Source organism: Drosophila grimshawi, unplaced genomic scaffold (assembly GCF_018153295.1).
Source record: "Drosophila grimshawi isolate 15287-2541.00 unplaced genomic scaffold, ASM1815329v1 contig_44, whole genome shotgun sequence".
Taxonomy (NCBI): domain Eukaryota; kingdom Metazoa; phylum Arthropoda; class Insecta; order Diptera; family Drosophilidae; genus Drosophila; species Drosophila grimshawi.
In genome coordinates, this window is record NW_025063240.1 from 5,134,402 (window position 1) to 5,150,038 (window position 15,637).

General features: G+C 41.3%; 6 protein-coding genes across 7 annotated transcripts; 4 read left to right on the forward strand and 2 right to left on the reverse strand.

Moving 5' to 3' along the window:
• Positions 1-59: 59 nt before the first annotated feature.
• Positions 60-2,223, reverse strand: LOC6558241 (xaa-Pro aminopeptidase ApepP). Of its 2 annotated transcripts, none has more exons than XM_001985160.3 (2): positions 2,154-2,223; positions 60-2,070 (listed from the first exon to the last, which is right to left on the reverse strand). In XM_001985160.3, exon 2 carries the CDS (start codon positions 1,991-1,993, stop codon positions 155-157), a length of 1,839 nt encoding a protein of 612 aa, XP_001985196.1. In that variant the 5' UTR covers positions 1,994-2,070; positions 2,154-2,223; the 3' UTR covers positions 60-154. The 2 variants fall into 2 exon arrangements, with proteins under 2 accessions (XP_001985196.1, XP_032592729.1); XM_032736838.2 differs by having other exon boundaries at positions 2,139-2,209.
• Positions 2,224-3,108: 885 nt separating this feature from the next.
• On the forward strand, positions 3,109-4,316 carry LOC6558248 (superoxide dismutase [Cu-Zn]). Its single transcript, XM_001985159.3, has 2 exons — positions 3,109-3,285; positions 3,748-4,316. Exons 1-2 carry the CDS (start codon positions 3,220-3,222, stop codon positions 4,141-4,143), a joined length of 462 nt encoding a protein of 153 aa, XP_001985195.1. The 5' UTR covers positions 3,109-3,219; the 3' UTR covers positions 4,144-4,316.
• On the reverse strand, positions 4,162-6,720 carry LOC6558254 (transmembrane protein 161B). The gene is made up of 6 exons (XM_032737167.1): positions 6,539-6,720; positions 5,681-6,360; positions 5,351-5,608; positions 5,107-5,281; positions 4,761-5,036; positions 4,162-4,688 (listed from the first exon to the last, which is right to left on the reverse strand). The coding sequence occupies exons 1-6, from the start codon at positions 6,539-6,541 to the stop codon at positions 4,569-4,571; spliced, it is 1,512 nt and encodes a 503-aa protein (XP_032593058.1). The 5' UTR covers positions 6,542-6,720; the 3' UTR covers positions 4,162-4,568.
• A 274-nt stretch (positions 6,721-6,994) lies between these two features.
• LOC6558259 (exosome complex component rrp45) lies at positions 6,995-8,586 on the forward strand. Its single transcript, XM_001985157.3, has 4 exons — positions 6,995-7,490; positions 7,549-8,145; positions 8,217-8,369; positions 8,433-8,586. The coding sequence occupies exons 1-4, from the start codon at positions 7,034-7,036 to the stop codon at positions 8,471-8,473; spliced, it is 1,248 nt and encodes a 415-aa protein (XP_001985193.1). The 5' UTR covers positions 6,995-7,033; the 3' UTR covers positions 8,474-8,586.
• Positions 8,587-9,543: 957 nt separating this feature from the next.
• Positions 9,544-10,280, forward strand: LOC6558265. Its single transcript, XM_001985156.2, has 3 exons — positions 9,544-9,729; positions 9,795-9,911; positions 9,968-10,280. Exons 1-3 carry the CDS (start codon positions 9,583-9,585, stop codon positions 10,172-10,174), a joined length of 471 nt encoding a protein of 156 aa, XP_001985192.1. The 5' UTR covers positions 9,544-9,582; the 3' UTR covers positions 10,175-10,280.
• A 320-nt stretch (positions 10,281-10,600) lies between these two features.
• Positions 10,601-14,623, forward strand: LOC6558272 (heat shock 70 kDa protein cognate 1). Its single transcript, XM_001985155.2, has 3 exons — positions 10,601-10,905; positions 11,074-11,292; positions 12,789-14,623. Exons 2-3 carry the CDS (start codon positions 11,088-11,090, stop codon positions 14,519-14,521), a joined length of 1,938 nt encoding a protein of 645 aa, XP_001985191.1. The 5' UTR covers positions 10,601-10,905; positions 11,074-11,087; the 3' UTR covers positions 14,522-14,623.
• Positions 14,624-15,637: the final 1,014 nt, after the last annotated feature.

Consider the following 15,637-nt stretch of genomic DNA (forward strand, 5'->3'; position numbering starts at 1 on the left):
CATTTACCGCAACAATTTTTTAGTTCACAAATAGAAGTCAGCTATGATAGACAATTTGGTTTAAGGATATATATAATGCAGTTTATTGGGTAAAAGTCGTACAGCTATTAAGAAAGAAAAAAAACTGTATCGAATGTAATCAAAATGATAATAACTAAATGGCTTTGGTTTCCTTTTTAAGCCAAGCCAAAGTGAATGAGTCCTGCGATAACAATGGCGAAAGAGTTTCCCAAACAAACTGATGATAGTCGTTTAACAATTTGATCTCATCTTCGGTTAGCAGCTCTTTGATAATCATTTTCGTTTGTTTCGGGCACATGGTGATCGTTTTGAAAGTGAGTGCGCCACGATTTGCAAAATTGTGCTTAACTTGGGCCGGGACAATTTGTACAATGTCCTCGATGCGTATGCCAAACTCACCGTCTTTATAGAAACCTGGCTCATTCGAAATGAACATATTCTCCTGCAGACCCGGATCGTCGGGCATGGGACGAAAACCAACGCCCATTGGACCCTCGTGTACATTCAAGAAATGGCCAACACCATGCCCAGTTCCATGGCCATAGTCCAAGCCGATATCCCACAGGGACTTGCGTGCCAGCACATCGAGCACCTGACCCTTGGTCTTTGTCGGGAAAACCGTCGCGCCCAATGCCAATTGGCCCTTAAGAACACGCGTATAGGTCTCCTTTTGAAAATCCGTGGGATTACCAAAGTGAAAAGTACGCGTCACGTCCGTTGTACCATCCATATACTGAGCACCCGAGTCACACAAATAGACTTCCTTGTTATTTATGGGTCGATTCGTTGCCTGCTCAGGATGATAGTGTATAACCGAGCCGTTGGGACCCGATGAACTAATCGTGGGAAAACTCAGCCCCATATAATTGTCTTTAGTTTTACGAAATGATTCCAGCTTGTCAGCTCCCGATATTTCATCAACTTGCTCGCCCCTTGCCACAGCATCTTCCAGCCAGGCATAGTACTCACACAAGGCGACCCCATCCCGAATGTGACTATTCACAAATCCCATAATTTCTGTGCTATTTTTGATGGCTTTGAATAGTGTGATCGGTGTGATTTCTTGATGACGAGTTGATTTTGGCACCAGATCATTTAAATACAGGCTGCTGGTGGGAGAAATCCAAATTTTGGACTTGGATTCGGCAACAGTTTGGCAAATGCCATCACCAATCGTTTCATATGGAAGAATCGATATTTTCACATTATTCGCAGACTGATGCTCGTCAAAGTTGTCCGGCAGCTTGCTGGCATCGACAAACAATACGATTTGATTATTTGTAACGATCATAAATGCAAAAAAGACTGGGTTATAATCGATGTCGGTGCCACGCATATTCAAAAACCATGCGATCTCATCCAACGAACTAACGATCAGAGCACTAACATTTTGCAGCTCCATTTGCTGACGGACGCGTTCCCATTTCTTCAATATTGTCTCGCCGGCAAAGTTCAATTTTAATGCAATGATGTTATTGGATGTACGGGCCGGTTGATCCACGCCCCAAACCTCATCGATAAGATTCCTTTCGATGCCAATTAAATTGCAATTGGCTGCAGTCAGCTCTTTTTTGATCGCTTTCGCTGCACGAAATGAGAAGAGGGATGGATCAACGCCGATAGTGCTGCCATTGGGCAGATTCTTGCCAAGCCATGCCCCAATCGATGGCGTTGTCGCCAGTCCATCCTTCATCAGGGTCCAATTATCGTCCAATTCCTTCTCTGCCTGCTGATAATAGCGTCCGTCTGTCCACAAAAGCGCCTTGTCATTGGTGACAACCGCCGTGCCCGCCGATCCTGTAAAGCCGCTGATGAATGCACGCCTCTCATCATGCGGACAAATGTATTCGCTCTGATGTGCATCATCCGATGGTACCACATACGCACTGATTACGGTCGCCTCGGGGGCACAGGCAGTTTGCATCAGCTCGCGCAGCTTTGACAACTTTTGCGATTGGGTTGTGGCTTTCATGATGACTTTGCTTGCTGTACTAAATAGGTTCGCCACTTTGATAGTTATCTCCGGAAAGGCTTTGTGGTTGGGCAAATCTAAGATAAGAAATCGCCGCTGATAAGTTAAGGAACGTAACAAATACATTTCTCAATTGTAGAGTTACCCAAAATCTGCTTACAATTTTGCAATTGCTGTCATTAAAATCAACTTCTGCTGTTTCCAGCTGGCTTCGTTTTTTTTCTCTTTCTTTATTTCTTCCTAGTGTTGCAAAACGGCCAATGAATGCTTATCGATAACGTGCATACCAGGTGTTTGTCGTGTTGTTATTTAAAAAACTTTCCACCAAAATAGAATTCACAATTTGTTGTTCTTCTTTACAAATTTTATACACAATTTCATATTTTATCTTATATGTAAGCAAATGTGATTTTCCGAGACCAAGATAATTCACGGTTCTAAGTAATGAGTCAATGCTTATTGGTTTTTGTTCTTTAATCTCGATTTTCGATTTAGTTTTCTCATTCTTCAAAATTTGCTTTGCAACTTCGATCGAATTTTGTTCGCCTAATTTTTGATTATTATTATTATTACTGTGTAATTTATTGTCGACGTCATTTTCAGACTTAAGTCCAGTAAATTGAATATATTGAATTATCAAACATGCAAATCTGGATGAAGGCTCTTTCAGAGCAAAGCAGGTTGTGGGGCGAAATTTCCTGTAAAATATCGGTAACCAATTTAATGAGTCTTGTCCTCAAAATTATGGGCAAGCTTAAACAAATTAACGACAAGCTTCAGTATAAATTTCTGCGGGTCGTTTGACTAATATCTTCTTACAGTCCTCTTTTATGGATGGTACCAGCCATTTTTTACCGCACAATCAATTCACCTTAATTGAAAACGTTGTTCTTAGAATATATACACGTTAATTTGAAAAGATTGTCAGATATAAAATGGCATAAAAATAGAAAAAGTAATAAGAATTCAAAAGCTGGAAAAACTCAACAAGTGTGCCAAAATTTGAAACTTGTCTATATTGATTGTAAGCTAAACTTGATTCGGCACAATTCCTGCAACGATTTTCCACATTGCGTCCCTACAAGCAATTCTATCGATTGTAAAAACGATAATTTCAACGTCGAATAAGCCATTCTGATTCTCGCTCGCTTGGTGGTCGTCGCTGTCAATATACATTTAGTTCTGGTGAATTAGCAAATACTTACAAAGATAATAAATATATTAAAATGGTTGTCAAAGCTGTATGCGTTATCAATGGAGATGCGAAGGGCACTGTTTTCTTTGAGCAAGAGGTAAATCACTTAATGTTTAGCGCTGATAGAAAAGACCAGAAAAAGACATGGAATACAACAAATACTAAGGTCGAAGAGCCGGTGCAAACTAACACATACACACTGTGTATGTATGTACATGCGTTTGTACCAGAGTTATTTAATTAGTATGTATACTTGTGTGTGTATGCGATTGTGGTCTGCTACTTGAATTTCAATTGCTTATAGTTTGTGCTGCGTCATTTGAGAAATGCACAATTATATAAGCACAACATTGCGTACATATATCAGTGTGTGTGTTGAAATACATGTAATAGATGCGAGAACTTGTTTAATTCTATTCTCTCGATCTCTCTCGCATGTGCGACGTGAGGTGAACTGTTTCATGCATTTACTCTTGACTTGCATTTTTGATTTAATATATAAATATATTCTTATATACACATATCTGATCAGCTTGTTATCTCTGTTTGTTTTTGACAGTCGGAAAATTGCCCCGTGAAAGTTAGCGGAGAGGTGACTGGTTTGGCGCAAGGCTTGCACGGCTTCCATGTGCATGAATTTGGCGACAATACAAACGGATGCATGTCGTCGGGGCCGCACTTTAATCCTCACCAGAAGGAGCATGGCGCACCAACCGATGGCGTTCGTCATCTAGGCGATTTGGGCAACATAACGGCTACTGGCAATGGACCCACTCCGGTTAACATCACCGATAAAGAGATCACGTTGTTTGGTGCCAACAGCATTATCGGACGCACAGTTGTCGTCCATGCTGATCCCGATGATTTGGGCAAGGGCGGCCACGAGCTGAGCAAGACAACTGGAAATGCTGGCGCTCGCATTGGCTGCGGTGTTATTGGCATTGCCAAAATCTAAACGACTTGAGAATCAAAATACATATTAATCCAGAAATATATATTTAAATATACTATTCATATATGAAATGAAATTATCATTCTATTGAGTATAAACAAGCATAAAAGATATTTTTTCCTTGATGTGTGTGGTAGTTTGCTTTAAGTCCAAATAAATGGTGTTATCAAATTGAACAATTGCTGCTTTTTTTTTGAAACGTTTACTAAAATATTGGTAAACAAATAGTACACATAAATTAGTAATATTTACAATAAGTTTGAGCTATCGCCTGACTACAACAAAAAATATAATAATAACAATATCAACGAAATAAGGAGAAGTAAAAATGACTCCTAAATTGTGGTAACTAGTACTACTACTACGTTGGTATCCTTGGTGGTATCCTTTTGTGCCGCCGATTGCCTTCGATTTGGTGAATGCTGCTTCTATGTCTTGTTAAAATACGACTGATAAACGATGCCCAGCGAGGAAGTCGCAAACAGAGTAAAATAACTCCACCAGGTTGCGAAACCCAGAAATCCCTTGTACACTTCCGTCGAGAACACCTGCAAAAAGTAGAAAATAATATATGAGCTTAAGCTGAAATATAATTCGAATATTGCATTTGCAGCACGTACATTTTTCAGACCAGCAAACGAGGCCTGCAATGACTGCGCCGATTGTACAATATTAAATTCGTTCTCTCCCCCATTAGGATCTAATGAGGTCTCTGGCAGCGATGCCATTTCTGTATCGGCAGCGCATTCGTGCTGCAGCAACACAGTCTCCTTATAAATGCCTGCCCAGCTGAAGCCACCTAGGCTCTTGTACATCAGTGTCAGATAGAGGCACAAAATCAGTGGCGCCGCAAATTGCAATGTGACAACACACAGATAGTAGAATATCGATGAGATCTGCAAGATACATTTGTTTACATAATACAATTTTCTAGTCATCTGCAAGTGTGCAACTAATCTGCCTTGCCTTCTTTTGGAACTCAACGTTGGTAATGCGTCCCGCCTCCTTGCGCAGATCGAGTATCTTGTCATAGGCCAAATTCAGATATGATTGCAAATAAATGGGCATCAGCGCAAAGCGCACAATGACCACAAAGACAACGAGCAGCAGACGCAATGTCTCGAAAACGTGTGGCTTTAAGCTGTGTACAAACGAATTACGTCAAATAATTAATTGATTAATTCTTCGTTTACAATTACTAATTACTTACAGAGGCTGTTGCATGCCCTCGAAGACGCGCACCGTCAAATAGTCGCGGCTAATGGGTCGTATCCACAGAATGACCAGTATGAAGGGCAGCACAAAGCTGACATTGAGCAGAAGCTGTAGCAATCGATTCCCGCGACAATATTTCAGTGAATCCCAATGCATTTTGGCCATGCGCAGGCCGGGAAAGGTGAACAGCGAGCCGAGCACACCGCAGCTGAGCGCCAGGAAGAATTTCACAACAATTTTGGAGGCCGGTCCACTGAAAAACCAATATATACAAATAAATAAAGACAATGACAATAAATATATATACATATATATATATACGCACGATGAGGGTAGACCCTGTTCGGTGAGAAATTTTGATGCGCTGGCATTGAAGCTGCTATAGGCATCCTCCAGCCCCGTTTCCAAGATGCGCTCATCAATGATCAGCACAATCATTGCGATGAGCAAATAAACCAGACACGCCACAATCACCATAGAGCGCTCCCCAATCGATTCGTCGCTTTGGAAATACAAAACGGTCAGCGAGGAGAGCAGTTTGAGAGCAAAGAATATGACCAGTAGACACCACACCATGCTCAGATTGATCTCATTCTGCAGTGGATAGAAGTAGTGAAATACTTCCGAAATCACATACACAATACCCGCATAGACGCTAAAATCGACCAGCCACTGGTATTCAGTGAAGTACCGTAGATGCACCACATCTCGCTCCTCCACCGGCAGCGTCTCCAGCTCCACCTCAATGCTGCGCGGTATGTGAAATGTATTTGAGGCACTAGCACCAGCACCGTTTGCCATTCCATTTGCCTGCTTGTGTTTGCCTTTGGCTGGACGATCTTTGGGCACACCGCCCTTGGTACGCAGCTCATCGTCCGTCGGATGCAGATAGCGAAAGAGTCCCGTGCGGCAAAGTATCCATTTGGCCAGGGAATAATGGGGACTCAGCTTCTGTACGACGCTGACCATCACCAGTGTGATGACTAGTTGAGCACCCAGCACTGCCTAAAAAAAATCAAACAACATACACCTCTCTATTATATATTAAATTTCTTCCTTTCATATAACTATAACTATTTTTGGGTCAATTCTATTTTTGGCCAATAATTATGCACATTCCATTTTTCCGGGCATGCCGACGTCGTTTTTTTTTTGTTTTGTGGACTCAGGAATTGTTGCTTACCATAATGATGTTGATGAGTCGCAATGTGTTGTGTAATGAATGTAGTCTGTGTCTTGTAACAATATGTGCTAATTGATATTGCAATTAATTCATGTTTCCTAATTAAAATAGGTGATGTTCTTTATGTCGTACAAGAAATCACTTGAAATGAACGAAATGAATCCGGAATAGAGATTGCTCTCAAATCTGGTTCGTTCGAGCTTGCACTGCTTGCTCAATTTCACACATGTACTGTCTATTGTGAACTTAACGGACGAACTTATGAAAGAAAGTTGTTTTTTCGTTTGATAATAATATAATATGAAAATGAATTGATTGGCAGACTAAAGTTGTTGGGAGTTTTTAATTTAAATTTAAAAACTGATGCAGCTGATATTTTGATACATATCTATATATATATCGATACATCGATATACCGATGTGCTTGTGCATCCCTGGTTGAGGCACGTTTTTAAAAGCCGGCACAAAACAAAAGTGCTTATTTAATTGCAAACAATGTTTATGAACTCCAATCTCTTCGAGCCGGGCAAATCAAAGTCTGAGCGTACCTTCGTCCAGTCCGCTGTGAAGCAGAACATACGCTTCGATGGTCGCAAATCCAATGAGTTTCGCGATGTTAAGCTTACCTTTGGTGCCGATTGGGGCACAGTCGCATTATCCATGGGCGACACAAAGGTGCTGGCCCAGGTGAGCTGTGACATTGGAACGCCGAGCAGCGCGCGAGGCAACGAGGGTACGTTGCATCTCAATGTCGACATCAAAGGTGTGGCATTTCTGGACGAGGTGCAAGCGACACACGATCAGCGACAATTAACATTGAACTCGCTGCTGGAGAGGACATTTCGCAGTTCCCGCTGCCTGGACCTGGAATCGCTGTGCATCGCAACCGAGCAGCATGTGTGGTGTGTGCGTGTCGACATCAATGTGCTCAACCATGACGGCAATCTATATGGTAACTAGAAACTTCAGACGTTTTTTCACTCTTATCTAAATGCATTTTGTTTTTGCAGATGCCAGCACAATTGCAGCGCTGGCGGCTCTGATGCACTTTCGCCGGCCGGATGTCTCGTTTATCGAGGATGAGATTCGCACGTATAGCGAAAGGGAGCGTGAGCTGATGCCGTTGCTCTTCCTCCATTATCCCGTTAGCGTTACTTATTGCGTGTATAAGAGCAGCACACAGCCATTGGTCGATCCCACGCTGCTGGAGGAAAATGCAGCGGATTCGATAATCGTTTTGAGCTTCAATTCGTATCAGGAGTTGTGCACACTTAACGCCGGCGGCACAGCACCAACAAATGTGCGCACAATCATGCAATGCGCCCACGGCGCCGCCAGACGCTCCAAGGCACTGGTGCAGTTCATACGCAAAGCATTGGAGCTGGATGCGGAGCGGCGTGAGCAACCGATGCAAGTGTTTGGCTTAATGGATCTCTTGAACGAAACGGCACCAAAGCTCAGTTTTAAGTATCTGATGGAGGAGGAGGCGGAGGTTGATCACACGCCAGACAGAGCGAGAGTAATCGAACAAAAAAGCGATGTTGAGCCCATGCAACTGGAGGAACCTGTTCCTCAGGCACAGATGCAAACACCCAAGAAAATATTAGGTAAAGCCGAAGCCTAAGCAGTTAAAGCAGCGCTAAGCATGTCTTATTAATTACATTTCATTTGTTTTTAGCGGAGACGACAGAAGACGACATCGCCTGGCTGCCGCAGGAGCAACCGGTGGACGAGGCAACACCGACAGCCGCCAAGCCAGGCAAAGCGAAGCCAAACCGCGCCAAAAACAAAGGCGGCAAGAAGCAACAGTCGCAGACTACAAAAAAACAAAGTATGTTTAATTTATTGTTTAAAAGAAACTTTATCAGAAATCTAAATATTTGAATGTTTGCAGATGACAGCGATTCGGAGGAGGAAGTCACACAAATCCTTTGATAAATACACATACATATATAGATGTTTAAGACAGAGTTTGAAATAGGGGTAACTTTACAGAGTATATAATAAACTATGTGAATAAAAGAAGAGTTAAATGTGTGAAAGTTGAATACATCTTTTTGTATTAAATATTTGATATATTTTACTTTTGTTTTACAATGTGTTGAGATACTAATTAAATTTTCTAGTGCTTATTATGAGGGAAAACATTTCTCGGCGCCAAGAACATGTTTGCACCGTTTGCCTCTCTGCGGATTTGTTTGCGATTTTAACAAGAACAAGTTGCACCAGTTGTTGCCCCACCAGCAGCTATCCAGTTTTGGAGTCGTCACGGGCAGATTAGTTATCGTCCCGCCAGTTGGTGCTGGAGTTATTGTAAGTGGCGCTAATGTTGTTAAAACCTCTGCCTCTGACATTGCCAGCGCAATGGCAACAGTAAATAATCCAATGATTTTCATGTTTAATAATAATAACATTGGTGACGCCATCAGCTTTTTGATAGGTTTATTTGAAATAAAATTACAAAGTTATTTCAGCAGCGTTATAAAGTTTAATAGCAATAGATACTGAGGCTAGTTGCCAATGCTTAGTCTTTTCTTAACAACACTTGTGTATTGCTTGAAGTCACAGCTACATTTTCTCACAACAAGATTTAAATTCGACACGATCGATAAGCGAGAGTTATGCGAAACGAATGAAATTACACAATTTATATTACGCCTGGCAGGGCGTCAAATTCATATATATAAATAATGCAAACAATTTAAAGTTTTCCTGCTGCTGCTGCCGCTGCTGCCAACAAACATCTTAAAAAATCTTGTCTCTTTTATAGTTATTTGGAATCGTGATATATTGTTTATTTAAAGACACTTGTCGAACTTGTGCTCGAAATAAAGAAAACAATTTTCAAGGTGTATCTTATTTAAGTTTAACCAAGATAAGCTGTACAAATAACACAAACTCTAAGCAGCTAATACAATTAGTCTTATATATAGTTCAGGAATCGAATGTCAACTTGATTTGATTTTATCAGCAACCTTATGTCAACTTTATTTATAGTTATTTATTCATTACAAAATTCTCGTAATATAAATATACATTAAATTATGCAAAATAACAAACGGAGCTATTCATCGAAGATCTTGGATCTGGGTAAATGGGATTCGAATGCGATCAAGCACTACAGCAGCTTGGACCGCATTCAGAAGCAGTTGCGCAAGGGCAACTGGTCCTACATAAGCGACCATCCAGAGGTAGGCTATGGAAACTATTAGACTCTCTTGTACATTATCTCAAATTATATACAATTCATACCAAGATACGGGCCATCATACGCGTCATAATGTATCAGGTCATCAATGCCAATCCGGATAATGTGCGACAGTTTATAGCTGATTTTTTCAACTGTCGCCGCACTCCGATGTTAGTGCAAATGGTAATTATATACGGTCTGGAATTGGTAATATTATTAATAAAAAAATATGCATTTAGATAAACACACAATTGAAGTATGTTAAGGAGCAGCTAAAGCGCGGACGTTGGAGCAAGTTTGATGCGGAAATGCTATTCATGGAGAGTCCATCGACGCATTCACTGTTGTCCTCAGCATCTGCTGATTTCAATGTGCATCCTGTGCTCACTTATGCACTTGTCTTCAAGAAACCTGACGAATGTGGAATAGACAAGCCCCCATTCTAGGCTGTCCATTCAACTTTCTCTAATTCGTCTTGTTATTACATAAAATGTAAGAAATTTTCGTCACATTAAGTTAAAATGTATATTTAAAAGGATTTTCTATTATTTCTTTTCAAATTTGTATATACGGTTTTCGAAAAAAAATGGATAAAAACTCTGAACAAAATCCAATTTTATATGCAGCAAACTAATATGAGCTGGGTGCTAGGTATCTGCTAGCGAGCACTCTCGACTAGAGTATTCAAACGTGTTTCAAATTAATTAGCTTTGATATCTCATCTCTCTCCGGATATTTTCTTCTCTTAACCTTTACCTATGTTGGGGTCTGTAATTGAATGTTAATATATAAATACATTTATTTATATATACATATGTTAAATACAATATAACATTGAAATGTTATGCTGCTGTTAAGCGGCATCGATGATTGCACTTTTGAATGCCAATTTGCAGCGAAAATGCCGTTGCCAGTTTGCTTGTGACAGCTGTGATCGTTGCATCTTCAAATCGAATTGAGAGCAAAAGTCGAGTGGTTCGATGAGTGTTCGAGTTATTCTCATTTGGGCAACGTGATAATAAACAGGCAGACGCTGTGGAGCTGCAAAGAGAGAAAACACTCGAATTCCTGCGAATTTTGACATTCGTTCTTTTGTTTCTGATCATATCCCTATATCTATATCGGTTTGCGTTCTAAAACACACACACCGAAAAACCAAACTGGCATAGAGTTTTGGGTAAGTTGTGTAACAATACAATACCAATAACACCTTGATTTTAATATAGTTTTCTCGATTTCTCTACGTGCTTGCTCTCGCTGTGTGATTTACTCTCCCTGGGGGACCTTGACGACTTGGTCTTCTTGGCGTTCGCGTTCTTCTCGCTGGTTGCTGGTCTAATTAAAGCCGTTGCATCAAACATGCCCAAATTACCAGCGGTTGGCATTGATCTTGGCACAACGTACTCTTGTGTCGGCGTATTTCAGCATGGCAAAGTGGAGATCATTGCCAATGATCAGGGCAATCGGACCACGCCCAGCTATGTGGCCTTTACGGAGTCGGAGCGTCTCATTGGTGATGCCGCCAAAAATCAGGTGGCCATGAATCCAAATAACACAATTTTCGGTGAGTTACGACTTTCATAACGGTTCAGTTCATGAATGAAATTCGTGCAGCAATTTCGAGGATTTACTATTCGTAGACATTTTATTTTATTATTATTTATTTTATGTTATTATAGTTTTTTCTGTTATTTTGGGAATACTTATAGATACATTTCTGTAGTTTGGCTACTCGTGCTTTTGCACTCAGCCAGCTAAAAGTAGTTGCCCAAATGTATTTTTGCATTTTTTTTGCACTCTACCACAACCACCCTCCCAATACCACCCCCCACACAAACACACACACTTTGATTTAATGAGACACATTCACTTGTTGTGTCAATTCTTTTGCTTTGGTTGCCCTGCTCCTTGCTACCCGTTGCCCGCCACCCTCCACAAGATGCGAAAGTGGCACTATAGAAAATAACCAAATGTTTATTAACATAATTTGTGTCAGCGTTGTTTATGTGTCTGTGTCTGTGTCTGTGGCGACATTTTGCTTTGAGCTAAACGAAAATATTTACAAATAGAATACAAACATGATAATATTTACACTTGACTTGATTATTATGTGCACTGAATTCGAAATTAGATCAACTTATTTAAGTACATTCATAAATACGAAAGTATCTGTTTTATTGCTTCATTCAAATACTGTCAATGAAATTTTGTTGATGAAGGCTTAGCCTATAGTTGAGATTGAGACAATATTCAGAGGATTGTAGGGAACAGTTTTGTGGGATTGCTGAAGATTTAGCGTATAGTTGATACTGAAGCACTTTTCACAGGATTGTACAATTTTATAGGGCTTTGATGGCTTAGTTGAGATTGCGAAATTTTACAGCGAATTGGATTTCTTAAGGTATCGGGAGAGTCATAGACAGAGAGCGAGAGAGATAGATAGAGAGAGAGAGAGAGAGAGAGAGAGAGAGAGAGAGAGAGAGAGAGAGAGAGAGAGAGAGAGAGAGAGAGAGAGAGAGAGAGAGAGAGAGAGAGAGAGAGTGAGAGAGCGACTGGATTTCAATAACAACTAAAAGATTACTAAAAATATTGTGTTTAGCTTATAAAGTAAGTGAATAAATTCCAAGTTACAGCCAAATTATAGCTCGATGGCAACTCTCCTTAACTTGGTATCTAAAATACTATGTAAATAGTCACCTCTCCAGAGAATTCGTCAGTCTCACTTGATGTAGATCTAGAGCTCAAATTCGTCCCATATTCCATGTTTTTCAGATCAGATCAGTTTTGTGCAGACTTAATGCAAAGATTTCTTTTCTTATATTTTTATTTGTATTTTCATTTCAGTCTCAGAGTCCACATAAATGTGCCCTGAATACCCGCCCCGCCCCGCCTCGCCTAGCCTAGAACTGCGATTACGAATACGATTCAAATACGTTTAGTACAATCTGTAAAACTGATCCCAAAGAGTTCCCAAAGTTTTGTTCGTTAGTGCTAATAAAGACAAGCCCCAATTTGTGTTAATGTATTATATGTGCGTGGGATTTGTTTATAATTTTACAGATGCCAAGCGGCTGATTGGACGCAAATTCGATGATGCAACGGTGCAAAGCGATCTGAAGCACTGGCCCTTCGAGGTATTCTCGGATAGCGGCAAGCCGCGCATACGAGTCGAGTACCAGGGTGAGAAGAAGAGCTTCTATCCTGAGGAGGTATCCTCGATGGTGCTCACCAAGATGAAGGAGACGGCGGAGGCATATCTGGGTGGCACCATTACGGATGCAGTGGTCACCGTTCCGGCCTATTTCAATGATTCGCAGCGACAGGCGACCAAGGATGCGGGCACCATAGCCGGATTGAATGTGCTCCGCATCATCAATGAGCCGACGGCAGCGGCAATTGCCTATGGCTTGGATAAACAGGCGACCGGGGAGAGAAATGTGCTGATCTTTGATCTGGGCGGCGGCACCTTCGATGTCTCCGTGCTGACCATCGAGGATGGCATCTTTGAGGTGAAGGCCACTGCGGGGGATACGCATCTGGGCGGCGAAGATATTGACAATCGGATGGTCAATCATTTTGTGCAGGAATTCCAGCGCAAGCATAAGCGTGATCTTGGCCAGAATAAGCGCGCCTTGCGACGCCTGCGAACTGCCTGTGAGCGTGCCAAGCGTACGTTGTCCTCCTCCACGCAGGCCAGCATCGAGATTGACTCACTCTTCGAGGGCATCGATTTTTATACGTCCGTAACGCGGGCCCGGTTTGAGGAGCTCAATGGTGATCTATTTCGGAGCACCATGGAGCCGGTGGCGAAGGCGTTGCGTGATGCCAAAATGGACAAGGGGCAGATCCATGATATTGTGCTTGTCGGAGGTTCCACCCGTATACCCAAGGTGCAGCGTCTGTTGCAGGATTTCTTCAATGGCAAGGAGCTGAACAAGTCCATAAATCCCGATGAGGCGGTGGCCTACGGTGCTGCCGTCCAAGCGGCCATATTACACGGCGACACCTCGGAGGCGGTGCAGGATCTGCTCCTGCTGGATGTGGCACCACTCTCGCTGGGCATCGAGACGGCTGGTGGTGTTATGACAGCGCTGATCAAGCGCAACTCAACCATACCCACCAAGCAGACACAGATCTTCACCACGTATGCGGACAATCAGCCCGGCGTGCTCATCCAGGTGTATGAGGGCGAACGTGCCATGACCAAGGACAACAACATATTGGGCAAATTCGAACTGACCGCCATACCGCCAGCACCGCGTGGAGTGCCCCAGATTGAGGTGACCTTTGATATCGATGCCAATGGCATACTCAATGTTAGTGCCGCTGAGAAGTCCACGGGCAAGGCGAACAGGATAACGATTACGAATGATAAGGGTCGCCTCTCCAAGGAGGATATCGAGCGCATGGTCAACGAAGCCGAGTCCTATCGCCAGGCAGATGATCAGCAACGTCAGCGCATCGATGCCAAGAACCAGCTGGAATCCTACTGTTTCCAAATGCGATCCACTCTGGACGATGAGCAGCTGCGCAGTCGCATCAGCGATGTCGATCGGAACACAATCCAGCAGAAGTGCAGCGAGACCATCAGTTGGTTGGATGCCAACCAGCTGGCCGAGAAACAGGAATTCGAGCACAAGCAACAGGAGCTGGAGCGCATCTGTAACCCAATCATGACCAGACTCTATCAGGGCGCCAATATGCCCCCGCCGCAGCCGTCCAACCAGAATTCGAATGGAGGCGGAACTGGTGGCGGTGGCAGTGGTGGCCCAACCATCGAGGAAGTTGACTAACTGCTCAATTAAATTGTTATGAGTTCTTTTTTAGCCCCAATCAAAATTAAAGAGTGTTCAATTAAAAGAATAAAGATAATAAAATTCTAAAAAAAAAAAAAACAACCTTTTTGAATCTAGATATTGGCAAAGAATCCCAAAATAAATAGATCGCCTTAAATCAGTTTTCTATATCCACCAAAATTTAATTTCAATTCGTTTACTGTACAAATTTGTATGTCTTTGGTATATTTTATTTCCGAACTTAAAACTATTTCACAAATTTACGGAGTCTGTCTGTCATTTGACTATAGCTGTTAGAGTGTTTCAGTGATCTCCCGATAAACTATTTGGTATTATTATTATTAGCATCATATATGTTTTATCAACTGAATTGTATTTACACAATGTTTACTAAGTCTGAGATTATTGAATCAGGAGAAGAAATCGGAACAAGTTTCGATTCCTTGCACTTGATAGGAATTTCACGAATTTACGAATATAATAGTGAGTAGAGATCTTCATGGAAATCATGTTGTGAATTTTATTGTATATATGTATATATTTCTTATATCGGTTCGAAAAAGAAACTTGACGATTTCTTCAATTGATTTTACTGAACGTATAACTGCACAATTCGGATATGTTTCTACTTGTGTATAACAATAGGGAGATATGTAACAGACGTTGTATATAGACAATGCTAATCATAAACAACACATTGATAGTTTTAGTACAGCTTTAACAGATCTGAACAAAAGGACTATATAAACGTTAACACTTTAACATTAGTAAACTCGAACATAAGTTTCAACAACCATTTAGGCGATTACTACATATAAGTTTTATGATTTACAATTATTAGATATATTTCTTTTGGATAGTGTATAGTACATTTCATTCATTTATTGTATTCAGTTGAAACTCCTCTGTGGAAAATGCATAAATTAAATATAATTCGCTAAACAGGACAACTATCCTCAATCGTTTTAACTTTAGCTATTTCTATTTGTCTTTGGATGCTGGTTGTAGATTTAGTTAAAATATCAATTTATTGAACCCTCACCTGACCTCTGTTTTTAGTAAGTATATTATGTGGTAGATAATACAGATTACAATTTGTACAACAAACACTGC